The sequence below is a fragment of the Mastigoproctus giganteus genome, chromosome 1 (genome assembly GCF_048544385.1).
Source record: "Mastigoproctus giganteus isolate SK-2022 chromosome 1, ASM4854438v1, whole genome shotgun sequence".
Taxonomy (NCBI): Eukaryota; Metazoa; Arthropoda; class Arachnida; order Uropygi; family Thelyphonidae; genus Mastigoproctus; species Mastigoproctus giganteus.
The window spans coordinates 230121367-230145690 of NC_143575.1; the positions used below are offsets into that span (position 1 = coordinate 230121367).

General features: G+C 36.0%; 1 protein-coding gene across 1 annotated transcript in view; it reads left to right on the plus strand.

Annotated features, from left to right (window-relative positions):
* Positions 1-21950, plus strand: part of LOC150091581 (5-formyltetrahydrofolate cyclo-ligase-like) — a 41414-nt gene extending 19464 nt beyond the window's left edge. Inside the window, exons 4-5 of the mRNA XM_090384651.1 lie at positions 10540-10667; positions 21525-21950. Coding sequence (XP_090240777.1) covers positions 10540-10667; positions 21525-21748 — 352 coding nt within the window. The 3' untranslated portion in view covers positions 21749-21950. The remainder of the gene's footprint in view (positions 1-10539; positions 10668-21524) is intronic.
* The last annotated feature ends 2374 nt before the right edge of the window (positions 21951-24324 follow it).

Below are 24324 nucleotides of genomic sequence, written 5' to 3' on the forward strand. Positions count from 1 at the left end.
TTCAGTTTATGCTGCCACCAGATCAAGTTACTGCTCATCTGAGATATAAACCCTGTGCATTCCTTCCCTGTCTAAAAACTTCAAAATTAGTATTAGCCACATAGTACGATAAAGCCTTAGGCTTTGCTGCACCAGCCAAAAAATTATATAAAATGCAGGTAGTTCCCAACTTTATTAGTTAATTCATTCCTGGTGCACACTTCTAAAGCGGGAATTTATGTCCCGTAGACATAATGTTAAAAACGGGTTACGTTCTCAACAATGAAATTTCACCATAGTAATATTAAATGAAATTCAGCAAAACAATACTTTATCTTAAACAATGATTTATTTATCCAAAGAAAAATGAAAACATAACCTTTAAAATCAAGCAAATTATAATAATAAAGAAATTACTTGTCACACAAATGTTCAAGAATGTTTATTCTTCATTATCATCGACTAAATTCACACTTGTTGATGGTTCTTCACTTGTAGATGACTCAACAGTAGTTGGCTTGCACTCATTGTTGGAAGCACAAGGAGTTGCTATTTTCTTCAGAAATGCTTCTAGAGTCATTTGTTTCAAAGACACTCTTCTCTTTTCTTTATAAATTTCATGATTGCATGCATAAGCAACTTTTCTAGTGCACTCGAAATGTGAATCTTGAGGCTCAAATCTCAGTTGTTTTTGTTTTTTTTTTTTTTCTGCGTTGACTTTATCAATCCCTTTGAGAATGAAGGAATGAATAGGAGTTTCAGCTGTTAAATCTTCTTCTTCCTCAGCTTCTTCACATTTTGCCATTTCAGTGAAGTCATCATTTGCAAGCTGTCCATTGCATTCTTGAAGCAGATCAGTGACGTCACTTGTAGAAACCTCAAGCTTCGATTGGTTAGCAATATTAATGACTGCTTCTCTTTCATTTTATACTATCTCTGCTGGTTTTTGAAATCCTTCAGAATTATCAATAAACTGAGGATAGAATTTATTCCAAACACCTTTCATGTTCTTTATAATTTTGTCCCATACTCATTTTATTATTTTGATTGCATCTAAAATATGAAATTCTTTAAGAGTTGAACCTTACTCCTTATCTGTTGAAACGATGCCCTGAAATTTTTTGCCATCAAATACGACACCACTTTTGCAGCATTGGCAGCAAAAGTAGTGTCGTATTTGATGGCAAAAAATTATTTTAACATTAGATTTTAAAAAAGATTATTTTAACAAAAAAACAGCGAAAAACCACTCTTTGCAACGTCAGCATGATAACTGCTTTGTTATGCAAGTAGTAGTAGTAGTAGTAGTAGTAGTAGTGGCACATGATGCAAGAAAGCAAGTGTAGGAGCTTATGCAGCATCAGCCAAAAAAAAAAAACACACCATTCCCTCCAAATGCCTGTCCAGTTCCTCCTTAAATTTATTTAACCTATCAACTTCTACAACGACAGATGGAAGTTTGTTCCAGCAATTAACCACCGCTGGCTAAAGGCAAATTTCCGCACATCTATTCTACATCTGTCCTTTCTTAATTTGAACTTATGTCCCCGTAGGTTGGTAATCTGAACAAGTGGAAGGATCCCATCAGAATTCAGCGTGCTCAACCCATTCAAGGCCTTATAGACCTCAATCAGAACACCGCGCAAGTGCCTAGTCTCCAGCCACTGCAATTTGCAGAACTTAAGCCTCTCTTGGTAAGAGAATCCCTTCATTCCCCTCACCAATCGTGTTGCTCTTCTCTGTACACGCTCAAGCAACTCTACATCCTTCCTAAAATGAGGCCTCCAGACCTGTACGCAGTACTCAAGGCGTGGCCTGACCATTGCCTTATACAGAGGGACAATCACCTCCTTTTCCCTGCTAGCAAAATTCCTATATATCATTGACAAAACCCCATGACCCGCCCTAGCAGCCTGTCTGCACTGCTCAGAAAACTTCATATCTGACTGCACAATTACTCCCAGGTCTTTTTCATTTTCTACCACCTTAAGTGTAGTACCACACAGTTGGTACGTTTCTCTGGGGTTACGTCTACCCATATGCAGTACTTTGCATTTGTCAAGGTTGAAATTCAGTTGCCACTTCTTAACCCATCTGCCCAAATTATCTAGATCCTGTTGCAGTAGCACACTGCCATTACTGTCATTAACAACCCTGCCAACCTTTGTGTCATCTGCAAACTTGGACATTAAGCCTGATATACCTTCATCAATATCATTGATAAATACACAAAACAACAGAGGACCCAACACCGAACCCTGTGGGACTCCACTAATAACATTCGTCCACAAAGAGCAGCACCCATTGATTACTACCCTCTGTCTTCTCCCACTTAACCATCCTTTTATCCATTGTAGCAACTTACCCTTAATACCATTCTGCTCCAATTTGTACAGTAGTCTTCCATGCGCAACAGTGTCAAAAGCTTTCCTGAAATCCAAGTATATGATATCAAAATTATTTTTTGCATCCAGTTCCTTTGTGACCACATCATAATAACCAATCAAATTTGTCAGACAAGACTTTCCCTTAACAAACCCATGCTGTGTTTGAATTATTGCTGCAGTCTTGTCTAGATGATCCTGCAATGCATCTTTAACCAGCGACTTCATTATTTTACCCGGAACAGAAGTTAAACTAACTGGTCTGTAGTTTGTGGCCTATGTATATAGTTACACATAGGGTTTTTAATGCCATATTTATGAATGTTTAGCATTTATTTATTGCAATTAATGTTCATATTTTTGATTTTGTTGATACATGATACTTGATAAAAGAACTCATAAAACCAGGAATGCGTAATGCGAAAACTCATAAAACCAGGAATGCGTAATGCGAAAACTCATAAAATGGGAACTGCCTGTAATAATAAAAAATAAACAATAAAACAATAATAAAAAAGAAAATAAACAACCCATGTAAATAATAATTTTACAAGCTGTCAGCTTCAGCAACCCAAGAATAAGTTTATTCCAGTAATTAACAATTCATCTGGCTAAAAGACCTGTGATCCACTTTAAACCTCTTTCTCTGTAATTTGAATTTGTCTGTTACTCCTAGTTCTAGAATCATTTGTAAGAGCAAAAATTTTGCCTTCATTCATTTTACTTTACTCTCTGAGAGCCTTATAGACCTCAATCTGGTCCCCTCTGAGGTGCCTGGTTGCCAAGCTCTACATAGCTCACATATTCACAGTGTTTCCTAATATGAGCATCCTTTTGCAGATCTAACCAAGTGGTTCCTGCCTTTAAACCCTTACCAGAAGCTTGGTGTATTTTTTTAGGTACTATCTCTACACAGTGGACCCCCACTTTATGATATTAATCCGTTCCAGAGACACCATGCTATCATGAAAATATCATAATGTGAACCCAATAACACATTGTTCTTTGGTAATTGGTTCCAGTACCTTGGAAGTTGAAATTTTTGCTATATAACTGAACTATTTATCTCTCTTAAAGGTGATTTTTATAATTATACATATTGATAAAAAAAAAATTTATTAAAACTTATATATCAATTAAAGCACAGCACACACAGCCAACACATTTACAAACGCTGCTATTGACTGATAGGAAGGACCACATGATCCAGTCGGAGACAATTGTAAACCCATCATCGTGAAATAAGTAGTCGCTGATTAACATGATCACTGGTTAGTAGAATCAGCCTTTATAGAATCAAATTTTAAAAAATGAATTCAAATCATTAAAATGGGCTACACTTTCATCGTTATCATATATTTGGTTATAAGAATCAATTTGGAATGCCTTTGTGATATTTTTCTAAAGAACATTTCTGGAGGTCACATCTGTTGTTGCATTAGCATTAGTAGGAAAATTGATACAAGAAAGCAAGCTTATATAATATCAACCAAAAAAAAGAAAAACCTTCCCTTTTCACCCATCCATTCAATCCAAAAGTTTCTCTGGTTCATCCTTGAATTTATTTAAGCTGTCAACTTCCACAGGGATAGATGGAAGTTTGTTCCAGCAATCAACCACCTGCTGGCTAAAGGCAAATTTCCTCATATCTATTCTACAACTGTCCTTCCTCAATTTGAGTTTATGCCCCCTCAGGTGCCAAATCTGGGCAAAAGGAACAATCCCATCAACATTGATCTTGCTCAAACCATTCAAGGCCTTATACACCTCAATCAGATCACCTTGCAGGCACTTGGTCTCCAGACACTGCAATTTTCAAAACTTAAGCCTTTCTTGGTAGCAGCAACCTTTTGTCCCATTCACTAATCTGGTCCTTCTCTGTACTTGTTCCAGCTCTACGTTTTTCCTAAAATGAGGCCTCCAGGCAGATCTATATGCAGTATTTAAGGTGTGGCCTGACCATTGCCTTATACAAGGGAATAATCACCTCCTTATCCCTGCTAGTAAAATTCCTATATATCATTTACAAGACCCCATGAGTTATTCTTGCAAACTGTCTGCACTGCTCAGAGAACTTCATATCTGACTACATAATTACCCCCAGGCCTTTTTCATCCTCCACTACCCTGAGTGCAGTACTGCATAGTTGGTATGTTACTCTGGGGTTACTGCTACCCATATGTAGTACTTTGCATTTGTCTATGTTAAACTTTAGCTACTACCTCTCAGCCCATCTGCTCAACTTTTTCATATCCTATTGCAGTAGCTTACTCTCATTAACAACCCTACCAACCATCATATTGTCTGCACACATGGATATTAAGCCTGATATACCTTAATAAATATCATTGATAAATACAGAAAACAACAATGGGAACAACATGGACCCCTGGGGCACACCACTAATAACATGAGTCCATGAAGAGCACTGTCCATTGATTACCACTCTGTCTTCTCCCACTCAACCATCCCTTTATCCATAGCAACAACTTGCTCTTAATTCCATACTGCTCCAATTTGTACAGTAGTCTTTCATGTGCAACAGAAGTGGTGGTAGTAGTAGTAGTAGTAGTAGTGGCATGTGATGCAAGAAAGCATGTGTATGAGCTTATGCAGCATCAGCGAAAAAAAAAAAAAAAAAAAAATCACACCATTCCCTCCAAATGCCTGTCCAGTTCCTCCTTAAATTTATTCAACCTATCAACTTCCACAACGACAGATGGAAGTTTGTTCCAGCAATTAACCACCCTCTGGCTAAAGGCAAATTTCCGAACAAGTGGAAGGATCCCATCAGAATTCAGCGTGCTCAACCCATTCAAGGCCTTATACACCTCAATCAGATCACCGTGCAGGTGCCTAGTCTCCAGCCACTGCAATTTGCAGTACTTAAGCCTCTCTTGGTAAGAGGATCCCTTCATTCCCCTCACCAATCTTGTTGCCCTTCTCTGTGTACACGCTCATGTAAGTCTACATCCTTCCTAAAATGAGGCCTCCAGACCTGTACGCAGTACTCAAGGCGTGGCCTGACCATTGCCTTATACAGAGGGATAATCACCTCCTTTTTCCTGCTAGCAAAATTCCTATATATCACTGAAAAAACCCAATGACCTGCCCTGGCAGCCTGTCTGCATTGCTCAGAAAACTTCATATCTGCCTGCACAATTACTCTCATGTCTTTTTCATTTTCTACCACCTTAAGTGTAGTACCACACAGTTGATACGTTTCTCTGGGGTTACTTCTACCCATATGCAGTATTTTGCATTTGTCAAGGTTTAAACTTCAGTTGCCACTTCTTAGCCCATCTGCCCAAATTATCTAGATCCTGTTGCAGTAGCACCCTGCCATTACTGTCATTAACAACCCTGCCAACCTTTGTATCATCTGCAAACTTCGACATTAAGCCTGATATACCTTCATCAATATCATTGATCAATATACAAAACAACAGTGGACCCAACACTGAACCCTGTGGGACTCCACTAATAACATTAGTCCACGAAGAGCAGCACCCATTGATTACCACCCTCTGTCTTCTCCCACTTAACCATCCTTTTATCCATTGTAGCAACTTACCCTTAATACCATTCTGCTCCAATTTGTACAATAGTCTTTCATGCGCAACAGTGTCAAAAGGTTTCCTGAAATCCAAATATATAATATCAAAATTATTTTTTGCATCCAGTTCCTTTGTAACCACATCATAATATCCTATCAAATTTGTCAGATAAGACTTTCCCTTAACAAACCCATGCTGTGTCTGAATTATTGCTGCAGTCTTGTCTTGATGATCCTGCAATGCAACTTTAACCAGCGACTCCATTATTTTACCGCAAACAGAAGTTAAACTAACTGGTCTGTAATTACTCGTGTCACCCTTCGAACCCCCTTTGTGAATTGGGGATACATTTGCACATCTCCAGTCTGTGGGAACCTTCCCTGAGTCCAAGGATGCTCTCATAATTATGGCTAAGGGTTTGCTTAGTAGCTTTGCCGCCTCCTTTAATATAACTGGATAGATCCCATCCACCCCAGGTGCTTTTCTTGTGTTTAACTTCAACAATATCTCCTCCACTTTGCTCTCAGGTATTACAAAATCATTAAGTATCCTGCTACAATTTGATAACCTTCTGCCATTTTCAAACCTTAATAATTCCTCATGTGTGAATGTAGATGCAGAATACTCATTCAGTTTGTTTGCTATCTGATCAGGATCATCAACAGTCGAACCATCGATGTCAAGCGGACCAATCAGATTCATCCCCTTCCTTTTAGAGTTTATATAAGTAAAGAAATCCTTGCTGTTTTTCTTAGCATCCTTTGCCAAGGATTTCTCGTAATCTGCCTTCGCCTGCCTAACCTCCTTTGTGACCTGATTTCAGACTAGCTTATATCTGCCATAGGCTTCTGAGTCGCTTGATAATTTATATGCACTTCATGCATTTTTCATGCATTGGAAGTTGAAATTTTTGCTATATAACTAAGCTATTTATCCCTCTAAAAGGTCATTTTTATAATGGAAATTGCACTACACTTTCACGTTATCATATGTTCCGTTTATAAGAATCAATGTTGAACAGCTTTGTTGAATTTTTTCTAAAACATGTTTCTGGAGGTCACTACCATAAAACAATAAAAACAATTTGCACTTTCCGGTTTATTGGACTTTACTGTTAGTGCAGTCTATTATAATTGGATCTCGTTGCTTCAGCAGTGAATACTATTTTAAGGGACAGTGCACGTATAAAAGAACATGTTAAAGGATCAACGCATTTAAGATCAGCAGTGATCACAAAACAGTGTTCAGGTGCTATATCGAAGATGGAAAAGCTTTTAATAATATGGATGGAAAATCAGATTCAGAAGCAAGTACCCCCTGAGTCCAATGGCCATTCAAGCAAAAGCAAGAAATCTTTATGACGATATTAAGGATATGTACGGCAAACCCCAAGCCAAGTTCATTGCAAGCAGTGGGTGGTTTAATAGGTTCACGCATTGTGCTGATTTCCAAAACATTAAAGTATGCGGTGAAGTTGCCAGTGCCAATTCTGCAGCTGCAGAGAAATTTTGTGACATTTCTTCTCTCTTTTTGTAATTTTATAATTTTGAATTTTTGTAATTTTGTACATTTTTGTTATTTTTCCTGCGCGTGAGATAAAAAAATTTAATAAATAATTCTATTTACATGTTTGTCGAACATTTCTTTTTTGCTTCAATCAAATTCACGTGCATAGTTGAGTGCTGCCTAAGCATTTAGGGAAATCCTGACTTATGTACCGTTCCACGGAATGCAATTCTTACATTAGTCAGAGAGTGGCTGTATATGATATCAAAATTATTTATTTATTTTATATATATATATATATTTTTTTTTTTTTTTTTTTCAGTTCCTTTGTGACCACATTATAGTATCCAATCAAATTGGTCAGACAAGACTTGCCCTTAACAAACTCATGCTGTGTCTCAATTATTACTGCTGTCTTTTCTGCATGATCATGTAATGCTTCTTTAACCAGTGACTCCATTATTTTCCCCTGAACAAATGTTAAACTAACGAGTTTGTAATTGCTCATGTTACCTTTTGATCCCCTCTTTGTGAATAAGAGACATACATTTGCACATCTCCAGTCTGTCAGGATCTCTCCCTGAGTCCAAGGATAGCCTCATAATCATGGCTAAGCACCTGCTTACTTCCTTTGCTGCCTCCTTCAATATAACTGGATAGATCCTATCCACCCAGGCACCTTTCTTATGTTTAACTTCAACAATTTCTCCTCTACTTTGCTCTCAGTTATTACAAAATCATTTAACTCCCAGTTAAAGTTTGATAAGCTTCTGTTCTCCACTTGCCTACAGAATTCCTCATGAATGTAGATGCAAAATACTCATTCAGTTTGTCCGCTACCTGAGCAGAATCACCAATCTGATTCACCCCCTTCCTTTTAGAGTTTACATAAGTAAAGAAGTCTTTACTGTTTTTCTTTGCATCCTTTGCCAAAGACCATTGTTTCAGACCATAATGTACAAAGTGTAACAATTGGAAAATGAGCACTGCAGTCAAGGTTAGTAGAAATTCACACTGTTGCAGAATGTAGTGTGAGCTGAACTGCACTTCTTTCCTGGATCTCTATTGTGGAGGTACAATGGAACAAAGAGCAAACATCAAGTTTTATGTTCAACCAGACAAGTGTGGCGGAAACATTTCAGATGATGAAGCGAGTGTATGGAGAGAACTGTTTGTCTTGTGCACGTGTGTTCAAGTGGCATAAACGTTTCGCCCACAGAAGAGAATCACTGGAAGATGACAAATGTCTGGGACCCGCAAAAATGGTTCAAATGCCAGAGTGGATTGAAAAGTTTCAGGAAATCATTACCAATGACTGACATTCAATGCTCTGAGTGATTTCAGAAGATTATGCATTAATTAGGAAACCATTCAACAAATAATAACCCAGGATTTGAAAAAAATGGAAGTCTGTGTGAGGTTTGTTCCACATTCGTTAATGACAGGTGCGAGTTAAACACTGCAGAGAACCCATCAAGGCAAACCCAAAAGCAAACCAAACTTCCTGAATTCGATTGTTATTTTCAGTACGACACCACAACAAAGTGACAATGTGCGAAGTGGAAGTCGGCAAACTCTCCCAAGCCAAAAGTTCATTACAAAATGTCAAAACCATGCTCATCACTTTCTATGATAGCAAGGGAATTGTGCACAAAGATTTCGCGCCCAATGGCCAAAGTGTTACTGCTGCCTACTCTCTGGATGTTTTGAAACATTTGTTGAAGGAATCCGTGTGGCCTCGGTACGGAGAAGACAGCAATTGGTTCCTCTCACATGAAAATGCACCAAACTACAAGGCTCTCATTGTTTAGGAGTTTTTGGCTAGCAAAAAAGTGCATACTGCCACACCCACCTTATTCACCAGACTTAGCCCTGTGCAACTTTTTTGTTCCCAAAGCTCAAGGCATCACTGAAAGGCCATTATTTTGATAATGTTGACACTGTTCATCGAGTTGTGATGAGTAAACTAAACCAAAGTTAGTTTATTTGTATGTGGGATCATTATTTTTTTACTAGCATCAGTCTCATTTTCCAATTGTACTCTGTATAGTAATCTTCCCTTCTCTCATGTTTATTTTATTTAGTTCATTTTAGTATTGATATTTAATTTTCTTATATAGTCATCTCCGTGCTTTATCCTGCATCTTTGCACAGAACTGTATTTAGCTTGTTGCTAATATTCAACATGTTATACATTAAGGAGCAGCATTCGCTACTTAATAAATTTCTGTCCGAAGTCAGTCATTCAAAATTCATTCATTCATTCATGCCTTCCTAAACACCTGTACCTGAGACCTATGTTTTTCAGATAAATACACACAGTCTCTGTATCAACTTTTGTGGGGTGAAAAATTACACTTTGCCTAGAGACTGATTGTGACTCTTTTAGTCTAGTCTTCAGGACTAGAAACAAGCACCTTGGATGAGAAATCTGCCTCATTCTTCTCATTTGCGGCACCTCCATAGCCAGGTGGGAAGGAGCAGCAGTGCGTAGCACACGCTTCTTGATTAGACCGGAGTTCGAGCCCATCACCACCAAAAACGGAGGATGCTGAAAGGTCAGGGAATGACCACCGCATATCTCGGAGCAATATGGCCTTAGTTGCTAATGCTCCTAAAAACCAAATAACAAACAAACAAACAATCTTCTCATTTGCCCATATAACCTATTGAATATTGTAGCAAGAATATGTTGTATTTCAATAAGCATTACTTTCATTAAGCCAACTTTTCCTCCCTTATGGGTGGATCAAGACTAAAATTTTAAAAGAGTAGATTTGGTGAAATCGTAACTTTGTGTACAAGTTAACTATTGGATGATACATGTTGATTTTCTTTGTTTTCTATTTGATGAAATTAACTGGGTGAAGGCTGTGAATGGTTACAAAAAATATCCCTTCATGTGGTAGTAAAGAAAGGTAAGTCATTTAATTTAAGTCATGTTCGAAAACATCTTGGAGTAATGAGAGTTAAAAATGAATCACTTGTACTCATTTATATATTATTTCTCTGGGTTTATTAACCTATGGAGGAAGTAATCATAGTGATAATGATAAATTTATAGTATAAATTTTTTTTTTCAAACAATTTTAAGTTGATATTTTTATTTATAGCTCAGATAAACCTCACATGGATATGGTTAAACTTTCTTCAATGGATGATTTCCTCAAACTTCCCTCTACAAAGTGGAATATTAAGCAACCAGCAGATGGTGATATAAGAGAAGATGCATTTTCATCAGGTAACTGTTAAAACTGTACAAAGTACAAACTGTTAAAACTGTGTGTAATTGTGATTTTAAGTTTTAACTACCAATACTCGTGAATTTTGCAAAATAAGTCAGTTAGTTACCTGCAGTAATATTAACCTGTGTCCTGTATTATTTATAACACTTTTCAGTAAATTGTTTCCTCTCTCATAATTTATGGTTTTTTTTTAACCTAAGTGATTATGCAGACTTAATTTTATAGTCCAACCTTTATATGCTTTTCTCATTAATTTTTTTTTATTACAGGTACTTTTAAAATAAAGTAATATAAACATAATGACAGTGTGTATTTTAGTGCAATTGCATCATTTATACACAGCTAAATATAAATTAGCAAATTTGCAATAGCAGCATCGTTTAAGTTACATCTCATATTGTGAATACCTTCACAATATGAGATGTAACTTAAATGATGAGAACATTTAACAAGTTGTTGGAAGAAGTTAGGCTTGATGTCATTTGTCTCATGTGGTTTATACACGATTTTATGACACCTCAATTTATTGCTGTCATTAGAAACATTTCAGAGGAGCAATGCCCTCATAAACAGGTTATGCAGGACCCATTGTCTGTCCTTCGTGCTCCCTGGAACTGAATCCACTTGATTTTTACTTCTGGGGGCCATCTTAAAGCTACTGTTCATTCCATACCAATTGATAACATCGAAATGCTCTGCCAACATCTGGAACAAGGTTGCCAGCAAATCTGATGCACATCTGGAACTTTTGAGCCAGTGAGTAGTTCTATGATGAGGTTTTTGCAGGCTTGTATTCGGGCAAATGGTATTCATTTTGAAAATTTCTTGTAAACGTAAGCAGAAAGTTGCTGGAGCACAAAAATTCGCTGTAACTCAGAAACAATGTGAAATCAGACCTATGTTTATGTGAACTTTTTTTTTTATTGTTTTTAGGTCCTAAATCCATCCTGAAGTGGGTTGCACATTATGATACACCCTGTGTAGTTGCAGCAGTTATTTCTGTAAAATATCATAACCTAAGTGATTGCTTGTGGTGATCATAATGTTTCATTTTAGCAGTCAGTTGTGGGATTATACTTCAGTGCAGCTATTGAAATAATCTGAAAACTGAATGCTAAAAAATGCAAAATTTTCAAATTTCTTTAATTTGAAGCTTATAATGTGTATATACTAGATATTTCTTATTTTAATTTTTTTTTCCCTTGTCAGATAGAATTAGAAGAGCAATATCAAAATATTACTTTCAAAAGCTTGTATTAAGCAGTATAAATGGGAATCTAAATATGAGCAATATTTGGTCTATGTTTATGTCTTAGCTAAGCATAATGTGCTATGGGTGAACTAAGACTCTTCAGAAATTAAATACATCTATAGTTTGAGTATTTCTCATATGATGTTCAAGCCCGTGACTACTAAATACGATAAATATTTGTATTGACGATTTATTGTAAACTCTACTGACTTGGTTGTCGTGCCGGAGTATAAACAGAAAATTTATTTATTTATAACTTTTGATAATTGGCATTTTCCTTGGAAAAAGTCAGAATGATCAGGCAAGACTTCAGTCACATTTTCATTTTTTGGTCTCTCTGGGTAAGTGTTATTGTCTAGGTAGTTCCCTCTGATGTCACCTGTGTTGTAGCATCTCTGCATAGCCAGTAATGAGTTGTATAATTGTATTTTACCATTGTGTTACATTCTTGCCATGGGTAAGACAGAATTTCATTACTTCATACAGCATGTCTCTCCCCCCACCTGTTCTTAATACTGAATACATCATTTAAAACTAATCGAACAGAACTTATCTGCAAAAAGACTTAACCTCCCAAACACTTCCTCATTCATTTCACAGATATATGTGCTCTAAATGATGTCCATTTCCACTCAGTCTGCCAAACCCCGTATACTCTTTCTGACAGAATCCAGTTATCAGTTGATTCAATCACTGCCATCTCAGTTGTCCACTCTGAGTAATTTGAAATGTCCTCTTTTTGATCTTTGACTTAAAACCTCTTTACCATGTTCTGTCTATTCTATGTTGCCTCTGCTGTTCCCTCAACTCCACTAATCAGTTGGAGCTCTTTCACTTCCTCTCTTTAAAACTTTCCCAACAGAGGTAATTTTCCTTGCTAATTTTTAATGTTCACAACTCCATCTGACTTCTGTTTTCTAGTCACACGGACCCAGCTGATCGAGAAGCTGAGGTTTTTGCAATTACTAGTGACCTCACACAGATTGTTTATTTACCTACCAGAATACCAGAAAATTCTAACCGCATAGCCAACACACTTGATCTTTTTCTCACAAACAACTCTTCTAAGTACAGAGTCAAGGTTAGTGGTCCTCTAGGTACCTCAGATTATAACTTGGTGATGGTGTCTTCTCCAACAGCACCTTTCTTTCTTGGCCATTCTCAATCACATGTTGTTTTAAATTACAAGAATGCAAGATTTCTTTTCTTTCTTTTTTTTCTTAGTCAGATCTTCTGATGTCAACAGTTTCTCAGATTGTGTCAGCAAAATTATTCTTGTAGGGATGAAATCCTTTATTTCACACTCCACCTTAAAATCTCATACTTAATATAAACCTTGGTTTTCCAATAAATGTGCTAAGGCTGTTCAAGATAAGAATGTCATATATCACAATTGGCATGTATCCAAATCTCCTGGTTCTTTTCTGCCTACACCAAAGGCGCAACAATTGTAAAGCAGTTATTAATTAGTCCAAACTAGATTTCAAACAGGCTAAGAGTAGAAAACTTGCTTCTTGTCCAAATGGTAGTTGACCATTCTGATCTCTTGACAAAGCTGTTGGCTGCAACTTTTGCTCACTTCTGTCAAAATCAGGTGGTTCTATTGCCACTTCAGCCAAAAATAAAGCACATCCTACTTTTCTTATAACGTCGTGTATTGATAATCTTGGTAAACAACCTGCTACCATTCCCAGTACACTCCATGCAATGCCTCCTGTGGTCTTCTGTGAAAAGGATGTGAGAAGGATTTTGAACAGTCTTGATACTATGAAAGCTCCAGGTCCTGGTAGTATTTCTTCTCATGTTCTCAAAACCTGTGCCCCTGTTGCCTTTTTTCACTTTCTTATTCCAAAGGTGTGTTCTTTTCTGCTTTGACATTTGCTCATATCCAGTTAGTTCCTAAAAAGGGTGATAAATCTCTCCCATCCATTATTGTACCATTACACCTACTTCTAGTCTTTTTAAAGTAATGGAGAAACCAATTAACTGCCAACTCAAACTATCTAGAAACCTTCCATCAGATCAATCTTCACCAGTATGACTTCTGTCAGTGTTGATTTGCTTGTGATATTCTGGCTTTTGTTTCCCATCTATGGACAATTAAATGGAAAAAGTTTGATGAAACTTAAGCAGTTACTCTTGACATTTCAAAAGCTTTTGATCATATTTTGATGGAAGTTATTTAGAGGACCCATAAAGGTCCTATAAATAACTTCCATCTTATGGTTTGTCAACTGTTTTTTGTAATTGGGTGTCCAGTTTTATCTTTGACCGCTCACTGCTTGTAATGGTAGATGGCTCTCTGTCTTCTAACTTCTCCACTAATGCTGGTGTTCTCCAACGTTCGGTTCTTTCTCCCACTCTTTTCCTCTTGTATATTAATGACCTTCCATTGACCAGAAATCCTCTCCATAGTTTGGCTGACGATAGCACATTGCATTCCATCTTCCAGTTTGATGACCCTTGCCCTGCTCAAACTTGCTCAAGCTTGAACTTCTTGAATATCCACTACCAATTCCTTGAATGGTGAACTTCTCCAGTAGGGTAAAGATAACTTAGTTGATTTCAATCCTTCTAAAACTGTCCTGCCATACACTGTGCTGCCACTTTATTAGGTACACCTATCTAATAGTGTGTTGAGCCTCCTTCAGCCTTCAAAACAGCCTGAATTCATCTAGGCATGGGTTGAACAAGATGTCAAAAATGTTGTGCAGGAATGCAGTACCGTGCAGACACGAGTGTGTCACGCAGTTCCTTGAGATTCAACAGAGGTGTAGGCCTGCAGCGAACAGCCCTTTCCAGCTTATCCCAAAGATGTTCAATAGGATTCAGATCTGCAGACTGAGCGGGCCGCTGCAGCAAAGAAAAGTCATTGTCATGTTCCTGGAACCATTCCATAGTGATTCGGGCTTTGTGAACCGGTGCATTATCCTGCTGGAAGTAACCATCTGACTCAGCCACTTGATCAGCAACGATGTTTAGGTACGATGTGGCATTCAGACATGAATCTATGGGTATCAATGGACCCAAGGTGTGCCAATAAAACATTCCCCGCGCCTCCAGGTGGGAAGAAGCAGCAGTGCGTAGCACACACTTCTTGGGATTTGAGCCCATCACCACCAAATATGGAGGATGCGGAAAGGTCAGGGAATGACCACCGCATGTCCCGGAGCAATATGGCCTTAGTTGCTAATGCTCCTAAAAACCAAATAACAAACAAAACATTTCCCACACCATAACACTGCCCCCACCACGGCACCTCCGTAGCCAGGTGGACAGGAGCAGCAGTATGTAGCACACGCTTCTTGATTAGACCACCAAATACGCATCCTCCGTATTTGGTGGTCACGGGCTCGTGACCACCAAATACGGAGGATGCGGAGGATTCGCATCCCAAATACCAAATACCCAAATACGGAGGATGTGAAAAAGGTCAGAAAATGACCACCGCATGTCCCCGGAGCAATATGGCCTAAACCTTGAACAGTATTTCTTAGTTGGTATGTAAAGCCTAGTAGCTTCCAACATAAATTCTTTGAATGCTTCCCATTTTGAATTTGCTGTTGGTAACATCATCAGTTGGTCCCACTGTATAGAATTTAAATACTGTCTCAGACCATCGTAGTTGCCTTTACGAAAGCAATAACCCTTCCCTTTACCCCTGATGGTAGTTACCTCTTTGAGTAAATCCCACTTCACACTGTGATCACTGCCACCTAGTGGTTCCTTTATCTCCAGATTCTTAATGCATGAAGAATCACTACTGATAATCAAACCAAGAGTATTACTCCTTCTAGTTGCCTCCCTAACATGCTGATGTAGAAAACAATCATTCAATAAATCCACAAAAGCCTTGCTAGTGTGTGAGTGACCAACCCACAAATTCCAGTCAATATCTGGGAAATTAATATCCCCCATTATAAGACTCTGATTTACTGACCCACTCTATTTTCCTGTACAGTTTCTTATTATACTCATCAGAGTCTTCATTAGGCCTATAGCACACTCCTGCTCTCAATTTTGATCTCCCAATGCTTATGTCACACCAAACTGACTCGACACTGCACTGTCCAGCGATGTCGACTGGCTTCACTTCCTTGGATTTTGTGTTTCTTAACTAATAGCATAACCTCTCCTCCCTTCCTATCCTGTCTATCCTTTCTGTAGACGTACTCTCCAAATTCCAGTTCTGCATTCCTTATATCTGTGTGACACCATGTCTCTGATATCCCAACAATATCCGTATCCGTCTTTGATGCTTGGAGCAATACCTCAAATTTATCAAATTTATTTACCAAACTCCTAGTATTGGTGTACACGCAAGTATACATGCACCTGTTCCTATTCTTAGCTACCCTAACACAACCGATGTGTTTACTTGTACTGCAATGACTCCCAGCAGTCTCTGAAATATCCTGCATCTTGTTTTCCAGGCTTCTGCTCATTCCAATAGAAACAGTGCAAGAATCACTTTCACCTCTACCAATGGCTACTGTTAATCTATTAGTCCTTGTATCCCCCTAAGCTAGCAGTTTTCCGACCCACTTAACACTGCCTCGATAGCATCAGCAAATATTCTTGCACCCCTTCTATTTAAGTGTATCCCATCCCTGTTGAAGCAGTCTCTCCTGTTAACAAGTACTGACCAGGCTGAAAAAAATTCTACGCCTTGAGCCTTGCACAATCTTTCCAGGGCCGAATTGATCGACAAGGCTCTCATCATATACTCTCTCCTATCGTGTCTGGGCAGAATTGCAGACACTTTCACTTTCAACCCTAATTCACGACTTTTTTTTCAACAGTGACCTGTACTTGTTAAGTAATTCTGCCGGTCTCCTACTCTTAATATCATTAGTGTCAACGTGTACAACTTTATCACCTTTTGTGCCCTTAATTGTCCCCACATCTTGAACAGTGTCCCCGAAACCTCTCTCAGACTTCTAGATTCCATTTTAAAGAGAGCAGTTAGGTTAATTAATGACTTATCTCTAACAGAGTCTCTGCTCTCAGTCTCATAGACATTCTGTTTGTGCTGCATGCCTTCTCTATAGATACTTCCATGGGCACTGTTCTTGTGAATTGTCTTGTATAATTCCTGTTCTCTCTCTCTCTCTCTCTCTTCCAAACCAGTTCAAACATGCACTGCAACCAGATTTCCCTTCATATGTATTTCTTGAAAATTATAATCTACAGAAATTCAAGTCTAATGTCAACAAGTATCTTCTTTCATCTTCTCAACCTTCACCCATGCATGGTACTTGGTACCTCTCTTGCTTGGGGTTCTCATAAAAAAAAAAAATAATAATAATAATAAATTTCCTCCAATTGCTTTTAGAAACACAGTAGTGAAATTACAAATAAAGTTAGAGACAGTAATAGGTAGTAAAAGTTTGAAGTAAAATTCTTGGCTTTGTTATAATAAAGTGTATTTAATGAGAAATTTGCATGTCTCAATATCTAGCACAATTCTTATAGTAGCAAGCAAACTGATTTAAAAAATTAACATCTGTTACAGAGCTTTGTCACTTTTTTTTTTTTTGCTACAATTTTTCACTGTAATTTTGCAGCAAAATTTCTCAAGTGGGGATTTTTTTTATTATTATTATTATTTAATTTTTGCATTCAAAACTAGATGATTGCTCACTGTAGGTTGTCTATACCTAATATAAATTATGTTATTGAATGACAGGGTGATGGCAGCTTTGTGCTCTGTTTCTGCGATACTGCAAATTAATGCAGTATCGCAGAAACATAGCACCCCTTCTTGCTATGCTTTACTGTTTAACATCTGATCATCGTAATCATCAGTTCCACCGTTGCTATTGCATGCAGTAAAGCTTTATCCCATCACTTTTGGGAATATCAAGTTGTGTGTTCAATCAGAAGTGGAGGGGCAGCCAAGGGACCAACTTGTAGTTGGGGGGTTAGCCAGGATTTAAGGATGAGATGCTCACTTTATTATCTAGTAAAATGAGCCTCTAATCCTAATTCCTCTAACAGAAAAATATTTAAAAAAGTTAGTGTATGAGTAACCTGACATAATCTAAACTATGCAAGAATTACAGTTATGGAAAAAGCTCATGGATCAGATGATGTGCTTCAAGAAGCTGAAATGTTGAAGATCCATCGTCCAAACTAGTAATGCTCATTTATTGTTCACAGGTGGTGCAAAAAAATAAATTTTAAAAAGTAAGGTAATTGCCAGAAAGTAATGCACCACTTTTTTTTTCTCTTATCCTAAATTTATTCAGAAATGTGAAACATACAAATAATTTCTTGGGAGAAAGACATGAGAAATTATTCAAATAACAGATTAAAAATGCTTTACTCCATGTAAATTTTTTATAGACAAAAATTAATCTCTTAAGATCAATTTTGATAGTTTTTAAATCCTCATAGTCAAGTTTAGAGAAAGGAAAGTATAAAGTGATTGTAAGAACTATAGTTATGTAAGATGTCACACTTTTTTAATTAAAGAAATTGTGTGAGAACCGTAGTTGTGAAAAAATGCAACAAATAATTTCTTGGGAGAAAGACATGAGAAATTATTCAAATAACAGATTAAAAATGCTTTACTCCATGTAAATTTTTTATAGACAAAAATTAATCTCTTAAGATCAATTTTGATAGTTTTTAAATCCTCATAGTCAAGTTTAGAGAAAGGAAAGTATAAAGTGATTGTAAGAACTATAGTTATGTAAGATGTCACACTTTTTTAATTAAAGAAATTGTGTGAGAACCGTAGTTGTGAAAAAATGCTGCACTGTTTTTTTTTTTTTTTTTAATTATAATTATGCAACTGTCATTATTGAGTCTGAAAAAGGAATAAATTGATAGTCATTAAATCAATTTATTCCTTCTTCTGCACTTTACAGTGATAACTGCATAATTATTATATAATTAATTTAAAAAAAAAGTTTTTTTATGACTAGTGTTTTCATCTAATTCACATAATTTCATTAATTAAAGAAAAGTGACCTGGTGTAACCGATTCTTACAATCACTGTACTCTTTCATTCCTCTAGACTTGACAATGATATCCATAGGGATTTCAAAAAGTTTTAAAAATTGTTCTATAAACGGTTGAGTTATTGGAATATCTTTTTGTAAAGTTTTCTTTCCATTTTAGTTCCAATAAACCCAATCATTTTATATCTATAAAAATTTTAATGGAGTGCAGTGTTTTCAATCTGTTATTAGAATTACAAATAATATAATGAGATGTTATTTTCTACAAATTCTATTTTTACACTTACTGCCCACTTCTGTGGCCTTACACTAGCAAGAACATATTTCCTTGCTGATACCAGTCCTTCTCCCGAGCACATAGCTACATCTTACTTCACTTCATAATGCTCCTCAAACTGTCTATCCTTCAGTACAACAGATAAGAAGCTAGAAGGAGCAAAATCTGTTATATTGGTAGTTGGAACAGCACAGTACAATGAAGTTGTCACATTGCTTCCAGAGTTCTCAAACTTGTGTGAGGATGGGCATTCTTGTGTTTGAAATGCACATCCTCACACAAATACAAATATTCTGCAAGATCTTCCGTGATTTTGAACTTATCAGAAACACGTGTTGAATTTTTGCAGTGTTTTGGTATAGGTTCCCATTTGATGGTCTGCCCTCTTAGCAAGGCCTCCATAGCTGAGTGGTCAGGAGTGGGAGTGCAGTAGCACACTCTCTTTGAGTAAATTGGGGTTCAACCCCCCTGACTGCTAAATACAGTCGATCTGCCAACTGCACTGGACCAGTGTGGCAGATTATGGTCCATTTCCTTCAACATGAATCATTGAGGATGCTTCCATCCTGAAGTGAACTGATAGTGGCTGCAGCTTGCCTTTTTGCCTCTTAGCATGACATCACTAAAATCATCCCTTCACAGTAATCATGATTTTTCCAGCTGAGACAGTCACCTAAACTTCATTTGTGGAGAGGTAAGGTGGTGTCACCTTAAAGGTAAAAAAAAAAAGGCACATCAGCCATTATCAATCCACTGCAGGATGAAAGCCTCTTCAGTGATTCATGTTGAGGGAAATAGACCATAATCTGCCACACTGGTCCAGTGCGGGTTGGCAGATCAACTGTATTTAGCAGTCAGGGGTTTGAACACCGGTCTACTCAGAGCGTGTGCTACTTCACTCCTTCTCCTGACCACTCGGCTACAGATGCCACCAGGTACAGCCTTTCTGTCTGTCCTGAAAATGTTGAATCCAAGATTCATCTCTAAGAATTCAGAATAAGGTTTCTGGCCAACTTCATAATGCACCAACAAACCTGAAAAACTGTCTTTGTGCAGAGTTCTGTATTTTTGTGAAAAGTTTCATGGGACCCACTTTGCACATACCTTTGACTATCCCGAGGCTTGGATTATTTTGATGATGATGCTTCGTTTGCTGATTGGTAGCTTGGGTGCCAGCTTGTGATGCACCAATCCTTATGAATAATTTCATTAACACTTTGACAGCATTGTTGGAGTGACAGATGTCACAGCAAATGCAGAGAGCTGAAATTGCAGAGCTTGTCCTTTTGACACTGTCACTTGTTTAGCATCTGATGTGCTGCCGTCAATTGTACAGCTTTTGTAGATGTTCTTTAGTTGCTTGTGAATGTTCCCCTAGTATTTATTTTCACTACAACAGCATTACAGAAAGGAGAGAGAAATATTTCTATATCTGACTTGCTTTATCCATTGATTTTCTGAGTGAATAACATTATTTAAGGACATAAAGAGATTAAGGGTGTAATTAAACTAACAAAGTAGCAAAACATGAAACATTTCATGGGCTGTAGCTAGTAAATACATATTTTAATGATAAAAATTGCTGAAAACCATAATTATGATTAGGAAATAACATTTAAAGTGAAACTTAGCACATACACTGGGTGTCAATTAAGGACTTACTTTCCAAACTCCTTTCCAAGGCAATTCAGAAGAATGAACTGTTGATTTTACTGCAGGAAAATAAATAAAAATGGATTGTGGGTTCCTGCCCTTTAATGAGTTTTGTAATCCTTTTTTAACTTACTGAAAATCCAGTGATAACTTCAACAACAGAAGTGTTAGAATTAAGTGTTTTTGGCCATTAAATGAGATACTTAAAAATGGAAAGATTGGCTTCTGGAAAGACATGGCACTGAAGATATATTCCAAAGGAAAGTTAAAATACGGAAAGGAATTAAATTTTGGAATTTTGTAGAGGAACAGCGCCTTCTCTATTATGCTGTATAAATTGAATTCCATTGCTTAGGGTGTGCATGTTTATTATGCAAAGAAATTTCATAAAGAACATGAATCTGTCCTACTAATGCACACTTGGAACACTGCTTAGGTTGCTGATTGTTTCAAAACAATCAGCAAATGAGAGAGAGAGAGAATCATATTCCTCAACACTACAGTATTTGCTCTATGATATGACTTATAGCATAGTCAAAAATTTCCTGTATAGTAATTGGCCCTTGCATTTTTGAATGAATGCCACTGTTCTAAACTAATCATATTTGTCAATATGTCACTTTATTTTTATGTCTAAAGAGTTCCTTAATATAAATTTATGTAGTTATTTAATACTTTTATTATTATTATTATTTACTTTAGGAGGATTAGATATGATTATAGTCCCAGGAATTGGTTTTACAAAAGATGGTTACCGCATTGGAAATGGAAAGGGCTATTATGATCACTACCTAAAAAGATGTCAGAAGAGTTCTTTGAGATCTCCATGCACAGTTGCCCTTGCATTTCATGAACAGATAGTTCCCAGTATTCCCACAGATGAACATGATGTAAAAATTGATGAAGTTTTTTATCCTGATAAATGAAAAACAATAGAAAACAATCTGGGTAAAATAATAGAATGCAAGTTTTCAAAAACATTTTTATATCAAAAATTTTGAATGATCTGGTCTCTTCACAGCTGCATGTTAAAAAAATTATAATTTAATAGGAATACCACTGGGTATGTTTTTACTGTAATGTTTTTATAAATTGCTTCTCAGTCAGTTCAGGCCAATTTTATTCTGTTAACATTAGTGAATTTTTTTAAAAAGCCAAAAAAAAAAAAAAAAAAACAAGTTTATTTTTTAGTATAGAATACAAAAGAATGTGATGGTAGGCTGACTAATGATTAGACTAATACATAGAGGAAGAAGTAACATATCAAACACTAGAAAATAAAAAATTAATAATATATTCTAGTATATAAAATATATTCTAGTATATCCAACAATGTAAGCTGAGAATTTTTTCCAAAGGACCATTCTCAAGGAATGTCCATCATTATATGAAATAGTTGAATCTGAAAAATGCACACATTAACTAAATTTACAGCCCATTCTACCTCCAAAATCTATACTAATCTGCTTTACTAATAACCAGGATCCAATGATAATAAGTTAGTTTCACCTGCTTAATTAGATAAAGCAGGTTAAACTTTTATTTACTTATTGCATATTCAACACAGAACAATGTGCAAAAACAGTTTTGTACCTTACTGTTTGTGTTTTGACATGAGCTTTCACAACAGCAGTTGTCCAAAAAGAAAGAAAAAAAGTAAAGTATCATATGCTTAGATATAGCATATCCGCTGTCTTGTATTTGGGTTTTGTTTTTGTTTTTTTTTTTTATTTGTTTTTTTATTTTTATTTTTTTTGTTGTTAAATGTAGCACTGATACATCAGTTGCCTTAAGCAATTACAGTGAAGTTTTAAATTTTGCCACCAGACTGTTAACTATTGTGTTCTAAAAAGATTTTTTTTTTTCTTATTTTTTGCTTTAAAGTTTTTGATGTTAAAAATTTGATTTAAATATTTGTTTTAAAAAAAAAAATTATTTTGTGGGTTTTAATACATTTACTATGTGGGTGGATCCAACAATGGGATTTTTAAGTACTAATTAAAATGTGTTTGAAACCCAGAATCAGATTACTTTTTAAATCATTTCGATAACATTCTTTTGTGAATGTTTTGAATGATTCATAAATTATTTTTGAGTTTAAAAAAAAAAAAAACTTGGAAAAATTTATCATTTTTAAATATTATCAGTGAAAACTTAAGAGAAAACATCACTGATAATATTTTCTTAAGAGAAAATATTATCAGTGAAAACATAATTATCAGTCATCATTAATCCCATGCTGTAATGATCCAGCATGGGATTAATGATGACTGATAATTATGCCAATACATGGTGGAAGCTACTTTATTACTAAATAAAGTATCTCTGGATCAAAATTTTAGATTGAAATGTAACTCTCAACCTTCCCTTAGACAAAAGAGGAGACCATGCAAAGTTTAGTTGTTTAAGCTCCTTATGGTATCATCAGGATGCATAAAGGGAATAAACAGATTAAAGAGTAAATCTTAATGATTTTTCTCCTATATAAAAGATGACGGGTACCCACCTAACATTTTTTAAAAAAATTAATAAATAAAAAAGGAAAAGCCAGCAGAGTAGTGTGCTAATTTCCTTCCTTTTAAATGATAAACAGTTATTTTTGTTATCATTTTAGGATTCAACATAGTCATCAATAATGAAATAGGATGAAACATACAAAATTGATTTCTCAATGGCAGTTACAGTTAGTTATTTTCACTCATCCACTTTCACTTTTTAGTATTCTAATACTTTTCTTACAAAGGTTGTTTAATTAGATACAAAAAACACAATGTAAAATTTGGCTTAGGTTCAAACAAGACTTTCTAATCTAATAATCTTTATGGGATGATTGGAAAGCTAAAATATTTTGTCAGCAATAGTTAAACTCAAAATAATTAACTGAAACTTTCTTGCTTATCTTGGCATTTAAATGTAGCTTAGCTTCTCTTTTCATCCTGTTGAGTAGTTGGGTCATGAAACACCTTACCTTAGACAATGATTCTAAACTTTTTTGTACAGCCACCTCCCTTCCAATTTTGCCCTACCAGCTCTCCACCTTTATTCTAGTTTCAAAATTGTAAATGAAATGCAGTCAGAAAATTCAATTTTGAAAAGACCTTGTTTAAAACCATGTTTTGTGCATTACAACATGAAAATAAACGGGTGTAAAAAAAAAAAATGTTTATTTTGGGAGGTCTCCTCACCTTCCCTGACCCCCCTGTTTTATTAATTCAGCGAGTGTAATGAAGATTCTTTTTTTTTTTTTTTTTTTTGTTAGTGTGCTGTTTCAAATATTTAAAGAATAAGATGCTAACACAGGTGATATAAGAATTCAGCAAGTTTTCAAAATCTGAAACAAAGTTATTTTAATGCATCTGGTCTGTAGCCATAGACACTTTAAGTAATTAAGGATTAAATTAAAGAACTTTTTGTGAAACTTGATTGAAGGAGATATATATATATATATATATATATATGTGTAAAACTTGTATATCAGCTCATTTTTAAAGAAAAATTATAA